General features: G+C 34.5%; 1 protein-coding gene across 1 annotated transcript; it reads right to left on the minus strand.

Moving 5' to 3' along the window:
- Window positions 1–1,377: 1,377 nt before the first annotated feature.
- On the minus strand, window positions 1,378–21,271 carry LOC136347695 (uncharacterized). Its single transcript, XM_066297929.1, has 9 exons — window positions 21,004–21,271; window positions 15,854–15,994; window positions 15,618–15,797; window positions 12,037–12,138; window positions 3,881–4,053; window positions 3,632–3,827; window positions 3,185–3,277; window positions 2,725–3,123; window positions 1,378–2,671 (listed from the first exon to the last, which is right to left on the minus strand). Exons 1-9 carry the CDS (start codon window positions 21,031–21,033, stop codon window positions 2,558–2,560), a joined length of 1,428 nt encoding a protein of 475 aa, XP_066154026.1. The 5' UTR covers window positions 21,034–21,271; the 3' UTR covers window positions 1,378–2,557.
- Window positions 21,272–22,969: the final 1,698 nt, after the last annotated feature.

Raw genomic sequence — 22,969 nt, forward strand, 5'->3', positions numbered from 1 at the left:
TCCTCTATTTAACATAATATTGCACCAATTTGGTCATCCTCTCGTTATTAATCAACAGCATGATGGCGTGCACAACCGAAATCCCCGCTTTGTTATCTTGACTTATACAAGATCAAAGGGAAATTCCGTATTCAATTCGTACACTCCAGAGTGCTAACTAGGGAGGAATATGTTATACATTGTAAGCAAAGCCAAATTAAATCTGAATAATAATGAGTTATATTTTGACGAGGGGTTGCTTTAAAATTATTTCGAATTCGTTATTGTTATTATTATTAGCATGTCGGATGGTTCCGGTGTTATTGGAGAGAGCAACACTTTTTCCTTTCATCCAGCATTGCATTTTGATATCTGCTCTATTCCTTTTAATCTTCCCTTGGCAAGTATCGATCGGGCATAATTTCGAAAAGCAGACCACCCGCTAGGAAAGCACAAAGGCTTCGGTTTTTCTTTGTGAAATGCTTTATTAACACCAAGTAGATATCGTTCGTTTCGTTGAATCCTCGGATGCTCCCTCTGAAAATATATTGCGGCAATATCTTTGCACTGAGGAAACAATGGCGTTTCTATATATCGAATGTCTGATCTATACGGATAATAAGCGATTCAATTTTCTGTTGAGTCAGCCCGTTTCCCATCCATACACACGATTTTATTGGGCTATGAGCTGTGACGTTCCCCACTCTCATTATACTCTAAAAAACAAATCTCTGCAATTTTTTTCCAAACAGTTTTAATGCGCTTTTCAAACTGTGTTGCGGCCTTGTGCGAACAAACAATATTCTGGAATATTTGAATAATTTTTCATAATCCGGATTCTACGCGGATTATGTTGCGAATTCCCAGCTTTATGGCCAAGTGTTTAATCGAAAACACAAAGTGGAAGCTGCTTTCAACTCGACAGACATGCGAGCAGTGTAGACATCCCTTTAGAGGGCATATTTCATTTTTGTCCAGAAGGGAGGAAAGAGTGCAATGGAAAGTTTGTTCGTGTAAAAGTTGAAAGTTGCATCTTTTAAGGCAGAACTTGCATGGCTGGAATTTTGAGGGTTTCTATCGTCAATTTTATTTGTCTTATACGGCACTAAGCAAGGAATATATGATTAGATAATAAAGTTTATAGGAGTTTGAATTTTATAACTCAAGAGCGATGTTGTCATAGAGCTGAGTTTCTCTTATTTAGTGGTTGGGGTGCGATTGGGAAATTCGTTTTTCTACTGGACACTTTCATCTGAGAAATCGACAAATGATCCCATACTGCATTGCAAGATGCTTACCTAAAACAGAAAATAATCAGATATTTTTTAACTGAAGTCAAACTGAAAGTTCGGCATTTATCCATAAGAGATTGACATTGCACGTATCAAAGACTACACAGGATGTTTTATTCGAATATATTGGACACAAAGCGAAATTACAGATTTGCAAGAGTTTCTCTGAAACGTTTCTTTTGAAGACTAACACTCCCAAACCATACGAGATAGGTAGAAACACCTATATCAAGAACAATCTCGAGAATATATAACTTCTCATCAACATTGTATATGCAGGCTGTAATACATGATCATGACGATAATTCAGGGAGCAATAGTAGGCTGAAAATTAATGAAAAAAGGTTTGTAAACCCCTTAATCATAGTCGCACAATTTTCGATGTACAGGGTGACCAAGTAGGACATGTTTTAATATTTTGCGTTTTATTCACATATTGCCTGAGTTAAATTTTTGAAACTTCAACATCTATTTTTTAAGACCCTTTCTAACAAAATGTGAAAATCGTCGGCAGCCATATACAGAGTGTAAATTTTTTTCAGGTCATGTACTACTTCATGCTTTGTATCTTTTTTAAGGAACATCATATATGAATTCTGATACCAAATTTAAATTCCTTCTTCAATTGCTTAGCTTTTTGGTAATATATAGCATTTTCGTATCTTTCTGTGCTTTCGTAGAATCTGCAAAAATATCTATCGATACAAGTTGACAATATAAAGAGAGTAAGGAGAAAAAATAATCATGGTACTCAGTTATCAACTATTTAAAGAAATTCGTCAGGTTTAATCAAATTTCTTAATATAAAAATTAATCTAAACGAAAACGAAAAGGTGTGACATTTTGCCATCCTGTATAAGGAAAATGGTGCGTTTTTGACCATGGGTCTATTAGCAATTTTTCCATTCTTTTTCAGAATACTACCTCCCCTGACACATCTCTATGATGATATGTTACTCCTTGTATACAGTGATTTTATCAAAATATTCACTTGGATACCTTCGAATTTCCAAACTATCGGGAATAGTTATAGTAATACCCATATCATACATTATCTTTAGGATAATTCTAATTCTAAATTTCGAAAAACATACAGGTTGTTCCATCTTAACAAGCCAATAACAGAGATAAGTGGAACCATAAATTTGATTGTGTCGCGACACTTCATAGAACCCTTTTTGGCATACGAGACACCCAATAATAAAACTTCTATTAAAAAGTACTGAAATTTCATTTAAAAAATATATACACTGCAAGCTTAACTTCCTAAACTACAAATCAATTCATCATTGCTTGGGTTTTCCCACAATGTATATCCCTTCAGGCAACTCATTTTCCTGCTCCAGTGTTTGCCTATATGCATCGTTTTGCTTACTCGACGACGACAGCGTATTTATAACCTAAAAATCACAAATCATTTGCAGAAAACCAAACTCCCTTCTAACCAACTCACATTATCATGTCCAGCTGGCACTTGCTGAACGTAGCTAGTAACAGGCTTAAACAACCCCCTATCACCATTATTGACCACCTGTGCATGTACGGTGGGCGTGGCCTGAGTAGACGTGTAACGCCCTGTTGGCGCATTATAAGAGGGGGAGGTTGGAATTGGGGTATAATGCTGATTCTGATAAGAAGAAGTGACTTGAGTGGGTGCGTACTGAGTTTGATAGGTGGGTGGATTTTGGCTAGGCGCGTAATTTTTTTGAAAGGTGGGCGTGTAGTGGTGTTCGTAAGAGGGCGTGGTTGGTGTGGGCGAGTGATATGAGGCAGTTGATTGAGTGTATGATGGTTGATATTCGTGAGAGTTTGTTGTATAGATATGAGCGAGTTTTGAAGGATAGTTTTGGTCCTGAAAAATGTTATTAATGATTAATTATTGTTTGAATTAGAGGTTGTAGGATTATTATTACGTGAATTGCAGGCCCTTCGAGGTAATAGAGAGGACTGGGAGTAGTGTGATGCACGTATTTAACTGGGGACTGATGTTGCTCTAAACTTCCTTCCTGTAAAATAAAAAAAAATTACTTTAGCGAGTCGTAAAAACATCCACCTGTCATATAAAAGCTTGTAAAGCCCCTGTAAAACAATACGCTTCCGTTGAAGATACTGTTTAAATTTATCCTTGAGATAAATTTATACAGCCCATAAAAAGGCTAATCGGAGATGAAAATACGGCTCACCGGAGAATTAGAGTCGTCAACTGAGCCCGAAATTATGAGCGGCTTTTGAGCTGATACAGGAAAACAGGTAATTTTACGCTAAATAAAATTTGATATTCCCTCTCTGATTTCCATAAGAGAGTTATTTGAAAAAGAAGAAAATCCGTATTTTCTTTTTTATGTTTTCGAGAGACTTACATATTCGCTATTCTCAGACTCCACGTAATCATAGGTTTTCACAGTTTTACTATTTGTTTCTTCTCTTGAACTGTACTGAGATACAGGTATTTGGTTTATATCTTTGTGAGCTACATAGACCACGTTCGGGTTAGGAATATATTGAGGATGTTGTTGAGCTTCCGGATCTTCTTCATACTTCACATCTGCCTTATATCTGATTAAATCTCGAGCTAGATTATAAAGATAACAAATTATAAAAGATTTTACCCATGTTTGTCAGCTTTATAGGAAACAATTTGCACCCTCCCATCTGGAAGTTTCACCCTATATTCCCCATTAGTCGCCTTGGAACTCCTCACTTGCTGATGGGAAAAGTCATCTCCTGTAGCTTTATCCAAGACTTTATAGGCAAAAGCATAGTTGTTCTTCTTGATGGGAGCCTATAGAGAGGTGGATTCATTTTACCATGTAAAAGTAAACCAAAATTCACATAAATTTACGTTGTGAAATAAATTCGGTAATAATATTCGACATTTCAGTGTCCGACTTTCCCAGCAAACAGATTATGTATTCGCAATTATTAGTAGAGATGCGATTGGCGAATAACATAAATTCGGCATTGGTTTAGTTTATTTGACGAGGCTTAAAATTGAAAACAAATATGGAGATATGTCTGCAAAACTTGTTACAGTTATTAGTATGAAATAGAAATCCCATGTGTCACAAGGTAGATTGGATATTGAGGATGGAATTTTGCAAGAGGTGAAACCGTGAAATATATGATGATTCGATAATGAAAAGAAATGGGATAGGTGATAAGGAAATCAAGGAAAAAAAGATAAATCAGCAATAAAAAAATGAAAAAAGTACAACACACAGTTTTAGCTCTACGTCTTCAATGTTGGCTTTACTACGCCACGATTTCTTTAGCTCGCAGACTGCAAACTTTATTGATTATAGAGAATACCTGACTGTTTATTCAGTTTGAAATTCATTGACTTAGAAAAACTATTTGAAGCATTAGACTTTTTAAATTTTCTTGTCTCGAAGGTCAATCAAGCGTGTTTTCTCAAGACTTAAAATCCGAACTCACTGCGCCACCGTTGATTGATTACCTCAAGTACAAATTTTATTATTTATTCAGAACCTCTGAAAGCTTATGCGTTCTGAAATATACATTTGCATATAACGTTAATTTATGAAGAAAAAAAGGTTTCGACATATTCTTTTTTTGAAGATTATTTTACCACATTCATTCGGTGAATGAAGCCGAAAAGTTTACATTTCATACATCTCCGAGATTCACCCTATTTTTGAATAGATGAAATTTTACAAATAAGCTATTTCATCTATGTTCCCCTAAAAGCGCTCTCACCAGCCCGCAAATGTGTTTTAATCCAATAGAATCTTCCTTCGCTTGATCATCCAAAACTTAATTGGTATCTGGGACTTACCTTGATTTACCATTTGCTTGAGTACAAAAACGTTGTGTCATAAATGTTGAAAAAAAAAAGTTCTCGGCGCTTCCTTCCAAAACAGTCTGCTGCAAATCTCGTGAAAACCGATTTAATAGAGAAAATGTTCATAGAAATGAAATTCCATTAAACCAACAAATAGTAAAAATTCCCCCGTAACTATGTAATAACGATATTATTATGCAGCTCAACCGAAATGCACCGGTTTCGCGGTGAAGTTACATAGCATTAATCTTTTTTGAGCAATTTTAATTTTAATTTCGCCTCGAAATATAAAAATTGTTACGGAAAAATGTTACGAGGAAAAGTAAAATCTTGGCTAGATTAAATAAGTTGCTCAGCTCAAAATGATTTACGGAAGGCAAATTTTTGTTGTTTGCTTTCGGGCCGGCTCTAAAAGATTAGCTCAGAGCTGGATTTTGAGGCAATAAAACTACCGCAATTTCAAGAAAAGTGGCAAAAAGCAGGATTTTCTCCCCTCCTCAGGATTCATTTTCATGACTTTTCCATGACGAGTTGAACGAACTAATTTATCATAGAAAATGCGCTCTATATTTTCCGAAACTGCACATCAAATATGAATCTCAATTCCTGCGTATGAGCCGCATATATCCAGAGCGCGGCTCTATTTCTATTTTCCCCTATAAAAATAGCGGAAAATATTAATAAGTAAAGAAGAAAGTAGACAAATGTCTCGCTTGAAATTCAGGGTTGGCAAGAATGCAAGCAATTTGCATACTAAATGAATCCGGGACCGACGTTTTTAAACTTGCAAAAGGGGTTATTGAACGGTCAACTTTTTGTCGTCTGGGATCACAATACTTCCGGATTTCAATGGTTTTTTCCAGTTTGTCAGTATACTAACGAGCTCCATCATATATCTCACTCTATCTGTCTCGTAAAATATTTAAAGCAAAAATGGACGAGGAATCCAAACAAGTCAGTGAACAAAAATAGAGCACTGCAGATGGTTTACAAGCAATTTGCATATCAAATGTAACGAGGCAGGCAGGAAGGCCCTTTTTGTTTTCAAACTTTCATGATCGGTCTTTTTTCAGCAAGACTGAGCAATTTCAGGAGTCGGTCCTTACATTAGGGGAAATTCGGCCGTTACGTAATGTCAGCTATTAGGCAAGAACTTCTTATTGGAAGAGACTCTGGTGAAGAGTAGCTTATATTGTTGAGCACATAATTTTCCATGTAAATACTTTCACAAACTTCAGAATTGAAAATAAAGAGATCTCCACGGGAGTGTATGAAAAGGACAGAAGTTGTGAAAAAAAAAATTAAGTTCTGAACTTAGGCTAATATTACAATGCTCCAGCACTACAATTTTATTTAACCCTCTGGACTATAATACTTAACAGAGTTTGGGTGTATGATCATATTGTTACCGCTGGCGTGCGGCAGTCGCAGGTGAAAGACAGTGGAAAAAGGGCTTTATTGTCGGCGCTCAACTTCTTTTATGTATGATGGTTATTTTGGCATGTTTATGCTAATGTCTGCATGTTTGCAAAAAAATATGAAATGCAACCATTGGATACTTGTTTACATAAAGAGACTATTGTTAAGAGTGAGTAAGTCTAAGAGTTATTGCAGCTATAATAACGATACAGTTATTAATAGTGGAAAATGTTTAATACGAGGGCGACTAATACCAGATCGCGGTTTAACGTCCAATTTATAAGATCCTTTCAAGTATATACAGGGTGTTCCAGTTTATAGTAGCAGAACTTTAACAGTTGATATAAGACCTTTCCTTTAGATGAAAATTTAATACAAATGTACAAGGTGTCCCACAAGTGTTTCATTATATTTCAGTGGGTAATAGTACATTGAAAAATAATATGACTCCCTATATAAACTATATTCCAATAATGCTTCATTAAGAAGATACAGGGTGTTAAACTTTACTTAAAAAATCTAACTTTTATTGATATATTAAAAACCGTTTGAGATATGTAAGTGAAATTTGGCATATTTTGAGAGTTAATGTAGACGCATTTATTTATGCAAAAGGGCTATTTTTCGTTTCACCAGTGACGTGCATACGGACACCTCTCAGCACATTTTTAAAGAAAAACATGGTGCGCCACTGCTTTTTATCAAAATAAAAATTATTTTTAGAAGTTTAATTTCATTTAGAAGAAAAATGCTCACTTAACTCTTTTTCGTCCGACGTATCGTTTACCAGTAAAAAATTGAATACCGTCTATATGCACGATATTCTCCAAATGGTTTTAATAATATTAAGTTTGTTTTAAATATTATTTATTTGCTATAACATTATAGAAATTGTTCAAATTGGTGGCCATTTTGTTCAATACATAATTGAGCTCGCCTGTTCATTGATACTCTGATACGTTGAAATATTCCAGGTGTGTTTTGAATTTGTATGCAGGCGGCCAACACTCTTGCTAGCAACTCCTCTTCACTGTCAATAGATCTTTCATATACTAAACTTTTTACATGACCCCAAAAAAAGAAATCCAGAGGGTTTAGATCAGGGGATCGCGCCGGCCAATTTAATGGTCCGCCTCGGCCAATCCAGTGATTAGAAAAAACCTGATCAAGATGTTGCCGAGCAAGCAGGGAAAAATGCGCAGGTGCTCCATCGTATTGAAACCACATTCTTTGTCTAACATTCAGTGACACATCCTCCAAAAGCACTGGTAAAATATTTCTTAAAAATTGTTCGTAAATATGGCTAGTTAGACGAGGTGGGAGCAGATAAGGACCAATTATGTTATCGCCTAAAATTCCGGCCCAAATGTTTATGGAAAATTGCCGTTGATTATTGCGAAAAGCAATAGCACGAGGGTCGTCCATTTTCCATATATGACTATTATAGCTATTAAAAAGGCCTTCTCGCGTAAAGCATGCCTCCTCCGAAAAGAGAACTTGTCCACCAAAATTCTGTTGCCATAAATGCTTCTGTAACCACCATCGGCAAAAACGTCGTCGATATGGGTAGTCCTCTGGGCTTAAAGTTTGTACTTTTTGAAGATGGTACGGAAAAAGTTGTTCTTTGCGTAGAATACGCCAAATTGTGGATCGTGCAGTATTCGTATTATGTGCAATAGCCCGGATACTGGTGGAAGGATTTACCTCCACTTGTAGAAGAGCAGCTTCTTCAAGCTCAACAGTCCTCGCTGAAAATGGGTGGCCTGAACGTCTGCGATGTTGTAGCTTGCCTGTTTCTCTAAGACGACTATGAATCCTAGCAAAGATACTTTCATGCGGAATGATTCGTCTTGGAAATTTTTCTCCATACAAACGCGAAGCTCTTGTTCCATTGCAACCTGCCATTCCGTAAATAAGATGCATATCCGCAAGTTCAGCTGTTGTAAATTGAGCCATTATAATTAATTTATTAAGTTAAACAAATTAACACAATTGAAAAAAATAATACATTTAATAAAATATTTATAAAAAGTTGTTACTTAATGACAATACATTAATTTGTAGGGTAGTCATAACGACGCATATCATAATACCTCAAATACTTAAGAGTAGCTATCTGGATTTAAGTCAATCGTTATTATTAGTCAAACTTGCGGATATGCATACTATTTGTGCATGTAGACGGTATTCAATTTTTTACTGGCAAACGATACGTCGGACGAAAAAGAGTCAAGTGAGCATTTTTCTTCTAAATGAAATTAAACTTCTAAAAATAATTTTTATTTTGATAAAAAGCAGTGGCGCACCATGTTTTTCTTTAAAAATGTGCTGAGAGGTGTCCGTACGCACGTCACTGGTGAAACGAAAAATAGCCCTTTTGCATAAATAAATGCGTCTACATTAACTCTCAAAACATGCCAAATTTCACTTACATATCTCAAACGGTTTTGAATATATCAATAAAAGTTAGATTTTTTAAGTAAAGTTTAACACCCTGTATCTTCTTAATGAAGCATTATTGGAATATGGTTTATATAGGGAGTCATATTATTTTTCAATGTACTATTACCCACTGAAATATAATGAAACACATGTGGGACACCTTGTATATTCAAAACGGCTCAATTTTTGAGATACAGGATGGAAAACTTGATTTTTTTTTAATAATTCATGCAAATATTAAGATACAACCATGAAATTTATTATTTTGGAATTTTTCGAAGTGCCGAATTTATATTTGTGAAAATTTTCGTCAAATTTACAGAGGGCGCCATATGAAACATACTAGTGAATGCTCAAAATATAACTTTTTTGAGCCTCTTTGTAACAACTTTTTTTTAATCATAATAGATTCTCTGTTTATTTTTTCCGATAAATGGTACTCCCGCTATAAATTGCTAAAAGTCACTGTTTTCGAGATATTTTGAATTTCGTCCCTAGTAATACGACCTGCTACCACAGGGGAGTTGGGACTTGATAGTAAATAGTTTATTTCGCCAATTTCTATTATATGTTTAATAAATGTTAAAATATTATTTTAATTCATTTATCAACATTATTAATATTATGATTATTATATTTAACATTATTTATTTATTATATTATTAATGTTAATACAACTCCCCTGTGGAAGCAGGTCGTACTACTATGAACCAAATTCAAAATATTTCGAAAACAGTTACTTTTAGCAATTTATCACAAGAGTACCATTTTTCGGAAAAAATGATCGGGTAATCTATTATGATTAAAAAAAAGTTTCTACAAGGGGGTTCAAAAAAGTTATTATAATTTGAACATTCACTAGTATGTTACATGTGCGCCTTCTATCAATTTGACGAAAATTTTAACAAATATAAATTCGGCACTGTGAAAAATTCCAAAATACCAAATTTCATGGTTGTATCTTAATAATTGCGTGAATTATTAAAAAAAATGAAAGAAAAAGTCAAGTTTGCAATCCTGTATCTCAAAATCTTAGCCGTTTTCAATATATATTTATATTACATTTTCATCTTAAGAAAAGGTCTTCTATCGATTGTTAAAGTCCCGCTACTATAGAGTGGAACACCCTGTATATTAGAAATGCCATGAATCCTTAACATATATTTTTACACCGAGAGCTCCATGAGGTAGATTTTGCAAATCGTTTACACTTGTGAGTGGGCATCTGGACAGATAGAACAAAATTCCAATATATATTTTCTTTTTTGTATTGTTCCCTCATGAGACATTGTATAGAAATCATAATACCGTTACTAAACATAACATGCATTACTCGAATGCTGAAAATCCGCATTGACTTCGACAAGTTGGGCACTAGCGTCTTTGGATTCTCAACGTATAGTGTGGAATCTTTGGCACTAAGCTTATCGGACCCCACACAATTGAAGACAATTTGAAAGGTGACACGTACCAGAATATTTTGAAGAATGATCTGCGCGTATTATTAAAGAACTTAAACTTAGAAGTGCATAAGAACCTGTGGTTTTAACGTGACGGTTGTCCATCTCATTGTTCTATGGTAGAACGGGAAGTTCTTAATCATAATTTTAACGGTCGATAAATCGGCAGATCTGGTCTGGTGAATTGGCCTGCTTGATCTCCAGATCTTGCGTCACCGGATTTCTTTTTATGGGGATATCTCAAAGATCAAATTTACAAAGAAATACCAACGATACGTGACGATATGATCCTGCGTATTATAAGACTTTGTCAATATTCCAGAAGACACGCTGGGTAGATATGAAAAGTCTTTTAAAACATGGATAAATAAGTGCATTGAAGTTTCAGGACACCATTTTGAGGATTTAATTTAAATAAAAGCTCTACAAAAATTTACGTTTTCATTCATTCTAAAGCAAACCGTTAGGTAAGTCATAAACGAAAGAGAAATGAATTTTGTTCAGTACAGTGTTTCCTAGCATGAATTTAAAAAATGTTTCGGATGAATTTTTTTCATTTTGAGCTGTATTATCTGAATCTAAAAAAGGAAGGTTGTCATTTGAAATTAAAAAGTTAATCCTCACCCGCCCATACAGGGTGCCGAGGGAATCAACTTTAACACCAATATATTTCCCACTCAGAGTGATTAAAACTTGATACTAAACATTTCTTTATAGAATGCCTAGTATTCAAAGTATTTCTATATTCCAGGTTAAATGTTACACACTGTATAATAATTGAGTTATCAGAAATTAAGCATTTATTTTGTGCCTTTAAAATTCAATTTTAGGAATTTTCTTTGCGAGGCAGATTCAAAAATCACAAAAATAGACATCTTCTCTTAACCCGGTATCTGAAACACTAAAAGAGATATTACAACTCGATTTACGTCGGATTATAGGGGGCCCGTCGAAACGATTAATCTCAGTCATTTTAGCAAAATATTACTTTATGAATGTTCGATATATCGGAGGTCAAAATTCAAAAATTGGCAAAAAGTAGGTGGATAGGTGCCTGCCTCCTTAAGAAATTTTCAGAATAGTTTTGAGATTTTTCAGAGCTGTTTTTGATCTATTCGAGTTTTTCAGCGTTCGTTTTCGATTTCAGTTTGAGGTATTTTTGAATCACGAAAATAGGCTCCAACTTCGAATAAAAGAAGTAAAAAACAAATAATTTCCCCACTGAAATTTTCATTTAAATCGATTGATTTGTGCGTTCGAAAATCATGATTTCCAGACTTTCCGAAGGTGCATTCGTTCCGAAAACGTAACCTTTCATTCAATAAATTGTCTATTGAAAATGTGAATCAAAAGCGTACGGTGCGCAAAATGCAAAATGAGCGAGACGGAGAATTTCCCATCTATTGTTTACCCGAATACAGATAGTTTTCCCTACAAATTGAAGCCATTTTCCGATTCTAAAAGGTATAGAGTTCGGAACCTATTTTACTTTTATAAAATAATGTTAGATAAAGGACGTCGTTTCCACGGGTCTGAAGTTTCTTACCGGGGATTTTATAAATAACTGTCTTTCTCTTTGCGAAAACTTCATAAAATTCGTGTAAAAGCAATAGAACTGAATGTAATAAACGCATAAACTTACCACTGCAGCGTCGTAATTCTTGAGCTCTTGAGGAGGGTAGGGGATTACTTTAGCTCCTTGATGAGAAAGGGCGTCAAAGATCTCCCCTTCTAGCTGGCTTTGCTGCAAGATGCAGAAAGAAACATTTTATTAGTGCATAAATGGGTATGAGGTAGCTATAAAATGGATCCTCATTACGTTCTGCAAGGCAAGGTAAATTGATAGTTTTGAGTTAAAATGGGGAAGCAGAAAGAGCTCATTTCTCGGTTGCATTACCGGCTTAATACGCTTTTAGAAAAGTGTGGTGCTGTGCAGTTTTTCTAGCATGAGAAAAGATGATAATTGGTGTGTCAAATGTAAGAAACAAAATGCAAGGATTAATAGGCGCACTATGCAGGTTCATATATCAAACATGGCAGTCATGTAACAAACCAGGAATCCACTTGGCCAGAGCACGTTCCTGGAAATGCTTTTCATGTCTTTCCTTATTTCGCACTGGCAGCCAAGTGCAGCAGAAGTGCTCGACTATGCACATTTTCGTTTATGACTCTACTAGAGCATCGCCATTTCGTTATTTTTCATTCAAAATACATGAGGACCTTTTTACAACTGTCACCTGCATAATATCTGTTTAATTAATTTTCTTTACAACAATGTTACGGCAATAATTGCAGCATCAGAGTTGCAGCTGCCTGCAAGTTTAAAAGGAATGAAAGGGGCCTCAGAGAATGTCATGCATATTCATAACGTGCAATTTTCCTGGAATTAACTTTGTCTAACCGATCCTTTTACTTCTGACAAATTTTCTGGTTTACTGGCTGCCGGGGCTTGTGAAATAGACGTTACAGCCGCCCCACATCACCGGGGCACTTTCAGAAATGCTTCACTTGGCTGGAAGATTAAAAATCGGCTCGGGAGCAAATTAGAAAATCCCCTTTTTGAATGTATTATGGCTTTAAAGCCCCAGCTTACGATATAAAAAGATTTTGTTTTGGAAAAGATTGATCATTGTGCGGGTAGAAGAGTGCAGATAAATTGCATAAGCCCTTGATGATTGAATCCTCTGGACATCATGTGAATTCACGAATTTGCCATTCCTTACGGTTAATGTGTCTATAAATAGACGTATCTTCCTTAGTTTTCGAAATATGGAGATTAACAAGAGATAAAAAGATTAATTCCCAAGGAGGTTCTTAGGCTTGACTTCATTTCAGTTATCCAAGAAATAGGTCAAAATTTACCACAAGACTACCAACAAGAGCTTAAGCTTAGGTTAAAACTAATTTTCTTGATTATTTATTCAAAAATGCTTCGCATCTTATTAGTTCACTCAAGGAATACTTACTCCAACGTAAAGGTGGAAAATTTAATTATTCTCCTTTATAACAGGCAACCAAACATACGCCTACATGTAGTACCTTTTTCGCTACTATGTGCAAGACGTTTTAGTGAGTGCAAGCGAGAGGCAATTAGGAAATTGATAAGTACGAGGGAGACAAATTACACTTTTCCTTTCCATTGTCAACGGTCGGCTATCGTCGTTGATTTGCAAGAAATACGCCTTAATCTAAGAAAGGATGTAATTTTACGTGATTTTAGAGGACGCAAATTACATACATACATTCGGTTCAGGAAATTTAAAAGCAAATTGCCGTCGAACACCTGCTAGGGAATTACCCCCCAATAGAAGAAGAAATTTGAATGAGTTCTTCGAGAACAAATTGCATGATAAATTTTAATGTAGCGTTACCCCGACAAATACCAGGGCAGAAATGGCATTTTAGAACGCATCATTTGAAAAACGAGCCTTTTTTGTAACATAATCCATCCTCAGAGTGAGGGGTACTGCTTCGAACGCGAGTCAATTGTTAAGAACGAAAGAGGAAAAGGCAATCTGTGTCCCTCACACCTATCAATCGCCTAATTGCCTTTTGCTTGCACTCACAAAAACTCCTTGTACAAAGCAGCGAAAAAGGTACTGTAGAGGAGAAGTAGAACAACGTCTTATAATCTGAAAAGACCAGAGAGAAATTGGAGAGGAGACATAAGACGAGAAACAAAGAAATGTAAAAAAAAATATTTTTAAAATATGTTAGATATGAATATAAAAATATACGATTGATTCTTATTTTTGAGTCTTTTTTCAGCAATACCCAGTATACAACCTGGCATAATAAAATATTCCGATCAAGCTCTCCGCATCGTTTCGACAAAAATCAGAAGTCATATTGTGGCTGCGGTTTTTTGCCCCTGGAAAGTAAGACATGCATGTCGGGCATTAATATAAAATTGTCTGGATGGGTTTGCAGTCCCAAAGGCATGTGCCAGCTATAAATTTTTATTACCCACACGTCGGTTATATGTCCTTTTTTAGGGCTCGAAAAAAAATGGTTTTTCTGCAAATTTCCACGTTAACTGGTCCTTAATATGAGGGCCGCAATAGCTAAAAGTAATGTCTGACCACAGTCCTTAGACAAAATTATTCAAATGGCAACCTAGACTTAATGACCCGACAATCCCTTAAACTCGGTGACACTATTCGCTAAGATAAAGCCTCTGATTTTGCTTAATCCCTTAACATATTAAACTCGAATGGACAGTGGACAGGATTTCGTGATAGTGCCGAATTGAAGTCTATTATAAACTTTCATAATTGGCCGTCCTAGACAAACACCTCTAAAAGCCCATCATATTCCAGCTTTAAACCCAAATGAGGACGGTTATGTGCTAAATTGAGGAACGTTTCACTCTATTTTTATTTACTTTAAATTGTAGCTAGTAGAAAATTTGCAGGCACTTAGAAGGGTCATTTTTCCCTCTATAAGAGTATTATTTTGTAAATTTTTGTCGTTTAAAATGATCCAACTGCAATTCGAAAAACAAACTAAAACTCTCCCGAAATCACGGCAATTATCCAAACTTTTCGATATAACAGTTCAAATATAGAACAGCAGTGAGTGCGTTGGGAGTTTTAAGCTAATTATATTATTTTTTCCGAGAATGAAAATGTAACAAGGTTAAAAGTCAAAAGCAATTTGCTATGCAGAATGTGCTCGAAATCCGAGGCCTGAGGCGCTCAATTCGTGATGAATGTTTGCCCATAATAGTTGGGTACCTACATGGTCGTTTATTATGTATTATTTCGATATAATTTCCTCGTCATTTTTCCTTTTTTTGTTGCCTGGTGTACGTGCTCATTATAAGCCCAATTTAATGGGAATTACTGATAAAACTTTCTAATAGATCGCCGATTTATTGCAGGTTTTGTAGAATAAAAACAACGTTATATTTCACGCAAAAAATAGGAATGTCATCGTAAAAAAAAAAACATTTTGTTCCAAAACCAACCAATTTGCTGTTAAAATGTGTCCGGTTAATTTAGGCTTCCTCGTCTGTCGGTGGCGGTGTTATTTTGCCAGGGGATATGCAAATAAATTGTTTTGAGTACGAGGAAGGCACATCATATTGGATTTGCCTTCGAGCTTTTCACATGAAAGATAAAAGGAATATGAGTGTATCTGTTTTTTCTATCTCGAGTGAGTAGTAAAGATGCCTCAAAGCACCCATGATCAAGCTTTAAAAACTAACCTTTGCAAACTCACCTTGCTCGCAGAGAACTTCCTATCAAGCAATTTCTGAATCTTCTCTGCTACTTTGGCATAGGGCGTAATGTCGATGGGGTATTTCCTACCAGCATTGTCCACAGTGATAATGTTGTATCTATTGTTCAAAACCGATTCCTCGCCATCGGGATTCAGAGGAAACACTACTGGACCAGGATTCTAAATAATGTAGAAATGAAATTAAGCCAAGAATTGGTGTCCTAGCAATAGTTTACCTGAATTTTAGTTAATTGATGTTCGTAGGGGTGAGGATTGTAATTTCTTGGCGAGAGAAAAATTTCCCTCTGATACTCTTCTGTACACCACGAGAAGGGTAGTAAAAATATCCAAATCAGGAGCATTAGGTATGTACTGTCCTGAAAATATAGGAATATTTAAATTATTAGGCCATTATATGTCCGAAATGTAACAAAAAATTATCTCATGAAATCTTAAATTAGTCGACAACCGATAAAGATAGCTAAAGGACAGTAATATCCGGAATTAGTCCTTATTGGTAAATTCTCAACATTATATTCAAGTGCACCACTGTTATTACATAAAGTGCATTTGTGCAGTAGGGAAGTATCTTAGTAACCGTCGACTGCGCCTCTACGTGAATTTTATGGGTCTTCTTGAAGGATGCATTTATTACTGATCGATTTTTTAATTGTTGAAAGAAATTCCTATAAAAGATGTGACATTCGTAACTACTATCGGAAATCTGCCTGTACTTTTTTCTGGTTTGGACCTCGCACAATTCAGGTTTCTGGCAAGGGACTAAAGTTTACTTCTTAAGAGTTTGAACGTTTCTGTAATGAGAATGGTATAAATAACTTAAAAGTTGCACGATACCATTCGGGATCAAATAAATTGACCGAACGTATGGTGAGAAATTTTAAGGAACGAATGCACCTTGCTTGCGAAACAATGAGTCAATCTCAGAGACTTTAAAATTTGTATGGAAAGAAACGGTAATTTAAGCTTTTATGATGCAATCATTTCAAAAACTATTTTCGCTATGCTTTGAACGCTAAAACTCTATTTTTCCATAAGAGAACGTTTCCGATGCAGTTTAAACGGAGTTTTTTACATTATTACGTTTCGGCTCTAGAGGCATGATTATGTTCACGGCAAGTCCTGTATATAATAGAATACCATAAGTCCACCAGTCATAAGTTAACAATTCATTAGTACGATTTTCTGTAGCTATCACTATTGGTTTTCTAATAATTTAAGCTCAAAACCTATTTTCGCTGTAACTCGCCTAATTTGCTTCTCACTCATAAAAATTCCTATACCTACCGATCTTCCTTATCTGTCAAGTAATATAAGGAATCAATAATGGTACGTCTTCGGTGCACCAAGTTCCATTAACTAGATATTTTCCCGTAAAGTACCCGGTGTATTAATTATTTAATATTCTTAAGAGCAGTAGTTCAGGTTAGTAGTTCCTAATGGGAAACTATTAACTCTAAAATTGTCCTTCGCCATTCCGTCCACAAATTAGGAAGTAATAAAATAACATAACATTTGTAATTTTTTATTTTAAATATTAATTACAATGACTAAATGAATCTCAAACATTAGACTTTGACTCAAACCAACTGAAACATTGCCTTGTAAGATTTTGTTCCACCATGTTGACAAGAAGCGATAACTGAATTTCAGTCTCATTTTAATTTTTATAAGTATTAATTAAGAAGAAACAAACATTTGAAATTCTGAAAGCCATAGTTTAGTGTATGCTTTAAATATTGCAACACTTGCAAATATTTCCAAGCACTTATATCCTCTAACTAAAAAACAATTCAAACACATATATCGATCTCATTGCGAAACTCATCAGCATCATCATCTATAATCACCAAGAGAAAGGTTTTTACCGCAACTATAATTTTCCGATCGTCTTATTGGAAACTTGATTAGAAATCGCTTTTCACCTCACCATATATTGCACACTATATTGTTCTCTTGGTATTCATTAAATTGATTATTCACTAACAACACTAAACTTAGTCGCAATTACCCGTAAATAATAGCTGAAAAAAACAAAAAGAAATATCAGATTCCATTGCTTTCCTATACTTATTTGGAAACACAATGAAGCCATTGCAGAACCACTTCATCATCTTAACCTGCAATTAAAACATTGAATCATACCTACCATTGTGATATACTTGAGCAAAAATGCATGATCTTGGTATAAGTCTTCAAGCACGATTTGAAAGTACAAATTTGTAAAATTGCCATAATAGATAGGTATTTAGCAACGCTCATGTAATTCCAGTACAGACAAATGTATTATTTTATTATGAAAATGAAAGTCAAAACTGCATTGTTACGTCGATTATATAGGAGTTCCCAAAAATTTGTGTTTGGCAATATATCCGTGATTGTGATTATTGAACTATTATTAGTTCCATATTTTGATCCACTTGTAGACCAGAGAAATTGTTTTTAATTGCGAAAACATTTTATACAAAAACTAAGTTAAAATGCATTGGATGTGCCATGAGGAAACAAGTTAATTCTATATGAGTTCAGAGTGTCTCCAATTCCCTGATCTTATTTTCCCTAAAAGTTCATATATCAAAAAGCCATCCAAGGTAAGGATAGGGAACTACATATGTATATACATTTTAATGCTTTTTACATTGTTTTAGAAAAGAATAAATTTTACATCTTTACAAAATAGCCTGCTTATTTGTGTAACTATATGAGCAATAATAATCATAACGTAGAAGATTTATGGCGAAATTGTTCCAATTTTATTAATTCACAATTCCCAATATTATTTGTTTTCGTTCGTAGATATCAATTAGGGGCATGTGGCTAAATTGGTATTGTTAATGCTGATTTAAAGACAATGGGTTGAAGAGTGAAGGCGGAAGATAGAACAATAGGCTATAGGATTATAAATTACTCACTGCTATTGTATTAATTTATTAAGCAGATAGACTAAATGTTGGTCAAATTAGGTAACTTAATGTTGTTTTGCGATTATAGGTCCATTGAAGATTTCATATGGAAAGCAAATTGATGAAAGCTACTTTTCCTTCGTGTCTGTTTCGGAAGTCTCCTTGTAAGTTATTACTTCCCAGGTAATTGGATTCAACCATCGGCCGATTGTGTGCAGATAGGCATTACAACGATTACAAATTAAAATCTCATTCTCGTGAGATCCTTGACTTTTAGTAGCATTGAAGAGGTGAAAAATGGACAGTAAAACGGAGAATGCGAGTTAACGCCATATGTTTAATGCATGGTCATTAAAAGTATAGGTACTTAGATTTTTTTGAATTTCAGGAATATTAACGCGAAAACGATCGAGTTTCCTAAGCCTTTCGAGAGTAAAATTGATCTTTTCTAGGGAATTATCTGAAGTTTCAAGAACAAGCTTTCGATAAACACCATTATTACGCATACTGCAATAAAGGCATTCTTTCATGCCAATTATCTACTTCACCATTATTATTATGAGTATAACATACGGTTTGTTTTGAAGAGAGTGAAGCAAAATTAATTGATTTTAAATTAGATACTTGCCAGGTGTGGATCTTATTGCCACTTACGGTTGCAAATACTAATAGTTCATATGTCTTATATTTCTCTTTGTTCTGCTAGTAGTTATCGAACATCCTGTGTTCCGTAACTTAAAAAAAAATTCTTTAAACTCGATCAATAATCGTTTACGGGCTATTAATTAAGAATTATTATTGAGTATTTCGAAAATTGCCAGCCAATTAAATGGGGTCTTAATTCATCCGAGCCACTGGCTATGTAATGTAGCTTAAAGGTGCATATAAGACAAATGAGTTATTGTTTGAAAAATTGTTTGTAGCGCATTAAAAATTATCCGTATTAGCTTGCAACATATAATAGCAAATTGTTGAAATATCGCTTCCTGGATTTACTTTACACTTTGTTAGATACCATCTCAAGCAAAACACATGTTCTAGCATTACACTTAAGTAGTACAAGAATAATTTCTGTTGGCATAATTCTCCTGCCTATGTTACGCAATGAATATGAACGTCAAAGAAAGGTATACGCAAAAACTCTCAGAAATGATACTGATGAGTTTTGGTTGGGTTTCCCTAGGCCTCGAGTTTTTTTATCATTGAAACCATAAGTAGCTAATTAAGAGGTTGCCATCAGTATCGCCAAAGAAATAATCTCTCCATTGTTCGCCCTCCATCATGTAATCGCATGCATGCACACGCACTTTGTGCATATTACCCAAGATATTTCGCAAACAATCATTAAAAAATAAAACTTGGTTAATAGTGGGAAAATGATTTAATTGGAGTCAATTTCATCAACTTGTACATCCGACATTAATTTGATTATGTGGGTGATTCTCATAGTCACAATTTCAAGCGGATATTTTTTATATATCCCATAATAACTCTCACTTTTGCAGTTACTTTTAAGGGAAATTGATTAAATTTCAGTTACCCTCCCCCCTCGACAAATTTCTGATTTCCATTTTAGTCGACATATATGAATCCGTAATACCTTCATTGTAAATCTTTCAAATTTGCGAAAATCAGTGTTAAAGTCAATTCATATCTCGGGAATTAAAAGAGCTAGAGCTTCTAATGATAATCTCATAGAGGCAAAATTTACTCCAAAAATCACGTTAAAGAATCGTTCCCTATAACTGGTAGGTTCATATAAATCCATAATATGCATAGTGGTCCGTGTGAGAGTGTGGGCTTTGGAAGACATAAAGACCGTCACACCGAAAACCCCAATTTCAAATTGAAATGATGCTTTTATTAAACTCTGTATTACTCGAAATCCAAGGGATATAGATATTGGGGTGGCTGCAGGAAAATCGAACGCAATGGACGAAAAGTTTTTAAAAAATCATAATATACAGGTCGTCCTCTACGAAAACATAGAATTTTGGTGTCTCGTTAGGAAAATACTTGTTAAAATAATCACCTCATGGAAGCTCAAATAACTAAAAAACTTATAGAGATAGGTATGGCAACGGCTATAAAGAATCATTCATCATGAATAGTAGATTCATAACATTAACTAATACGCATAGAGTGTAATAAGAAACAAAAATAAGTTACCAGAACTCAAAGATGAGAATCATATCACAATTTTAATAGTAATAATATCAAACAATTATAATTTTCATATATTATTTCTTTACTTTGTGACTATTAGCAGCCAATCTCATTATCTGCCTCTTCGTAATATAACACAATACTGTTTTTCCCAGACAATAGATTTTTTATTCATTTAAGAATTCCCTTGTCCCAAATTATTCGAAAAATGAAATGAGTTTTATTGAACCAAACATAATGAGAACAATTATCTAAATTTTGCAAATAATAATTAACAACAAGTCCTCATTAAATCTTACCTTTCTGAATTGATGCATCCCAATATCCATTTTAACGTTACACTCTAAATATCCACTTAATTTTTGGAGTTTCTTCGTAAAAACACTGTTAAAAAATCACCACTTTTTCCGCTCTCATTTAACCCACGCTATCTTCTTAATATAGTCAGTAAAGGCCACCCCACCCGCATAAAGTACTCAGTACTATCAGCCTTACGATGAATTATAGCAACTTATATTCAATCTCGCAAAAGTTCCCACCACTTTAGTTTGCGGTGTGCTCTTCTTTTGTAGGTAGGCAATGGAATGCCTACTACGTATATGTGGGCAAAATGTACGAGAAATTTGAAGTGATAATGCGAAGTAGAAGCTATGTAAATTTAAAGCTTTGTCGAGATATTCTATTTATATTGCAATAAATTTGTACATATAAACCCGAAAAAATCTAGAAAAAATGAAATCAATCCTTCTATTTATATTGAAGTAATAGATGCAACTTTTAGGTATTACTGAGAAACTCCACATCTGCCACTAAATTTAAGCAAATTCAGACTTTTGTAAATTCGAAATGAGATAATAAAAAAAATCAAAAAAATTAATCTTCGCATATCTTTAACATCCATATGAAGGGATGAATATACCAAATTAAAATAATGATACTCAAAAATAGTTCTTTTAGTGCCTACTACCAATCATTTGCATATAAGGCTTTTATTCAAGTTCATTATGAACATGGCGCCAATTTCATTGTACTTGCTGAACATCGCGCCATGCACTTGGTTATACCTATCGTAACATTATAAAAACACTGCTATTTGCTCAAAAAATAATTAAATATAGGGACCAAGCCAAAAAGCATCTAGTTTAAGTAATCCTAGATCTCGGGAAGATAGGTACTCTTTACCTCTTTACCTCACTTCTTGTCAAGCATATTAAGAACTTTCCTTTTCTTCTTCTGTCTCAAAGGTACATCGATAAATCCAATTTTTGATATACCCAAAAGAAAAATATCGAGCAAAGTGAAGTCCGAAAAATGGGCAAGTCAAGGATATTTCTAGTCGGTGCCTAACGATCTTTTAGGAAATCTATGGTAGATATTTCTGCATCAATAGTTATGTGTCAAAACCAACGGTTACTAGAGGTATCCTCCACATCCCTTTCAAGCAAATGTGATAACGACAAAAAGGTCAATTAAAGATAATGGCAATCCCGTATTCGCGGGAGTTCTACCTGGAACGCTAATGGTTCTGCTAGTAAAAATTCCAATGTTCGTCACTTAACTTATAGATAACCTAATAATTTTATGCAGAAATTTTTCATCATCTGCATATTGCCATTCACACCATTCGCAAAATACTCATTATCAGGTCGGAGTTTCTGAGAAATTGTAAATTTAAAGAGATAGTACTTTCATGTGCGTAAAACAAATTGATTTTGAGGTACTTGTAGCACGTTCAATTTCGCCAAGCCATAATTCGAGATTTTCAGCAACCGATAACATTACATGCTTTTCCTGTTCTTCACTACAGCATTTGTTACGGCTTCTTACTCGTTTTGTAAATGATCCAGATTTCTTAAGATATTGTACAAGTCATCCAATTTTTTTCGGTGCAAACATCATCATACATGCGTTTTGGTTCACCTACATTATAAGGAAAAATATAACACATTACGATTAAGTTTTTCTTCAGAAAAAAAAGCTCTGCACTGCAAAGTTTAACAAAAATTATCTTACAACGGAGAAAAAATTTACCAGGACCGTATTAATATAATAAAATAAAAAACTGCAACGGGAAAGTAGTTTTAGTTTCTATCTGTCTCTTACCATACGTGAATCGAGATAGATTTCGTTTTTTTTTCTAAATAACCAAAACACAAAAATTTATTTGGAGATTTTTTGCATCGTTAAGCTACTTGAATCTGAAACCGATCTATTGCCGTTTAGGAAATCTCCATACTGGGCATTGTTATCTTAGACACACGGTAC

The sequence above is a fragment of the Euwallacea fornicatus genome, chromosome 29 (genome assembly GCF_040115645.1).
Source record: "Euwallacea fornicatus isolate EFF26 chromosome 29, ASM4011564v1, whole genome shotgun sequence".
Lineage (NCBI taxonomy): Eukaryota > Metazoa > Arthropoda > Insecta > Coleoptera > Curculionidae > Euwallacea > Euwallacea fornicatus.

Coding starts and splice junctions, on each gene's coding strand:
- LOC136347695 (XM_066297929.1), bottom strand. CDS start 21,033: ATGGATATTGGGATGCATCAATTCAGAAAG. Junction 4,054..12,036: donor AGAATTACGACGCTGCAGTG/GTAAGTTTATGC, acceptor ACCTCTCTATAG/GCTCCCATCAAGAAGAACAA. Junction 3,278..3,631: donor AGTCTGAGAATAGCGAATAT/GTAAGTCTCTCG, acceptor TTTATTTTACAG/GAAGGAAGTTTAGAGCAACA.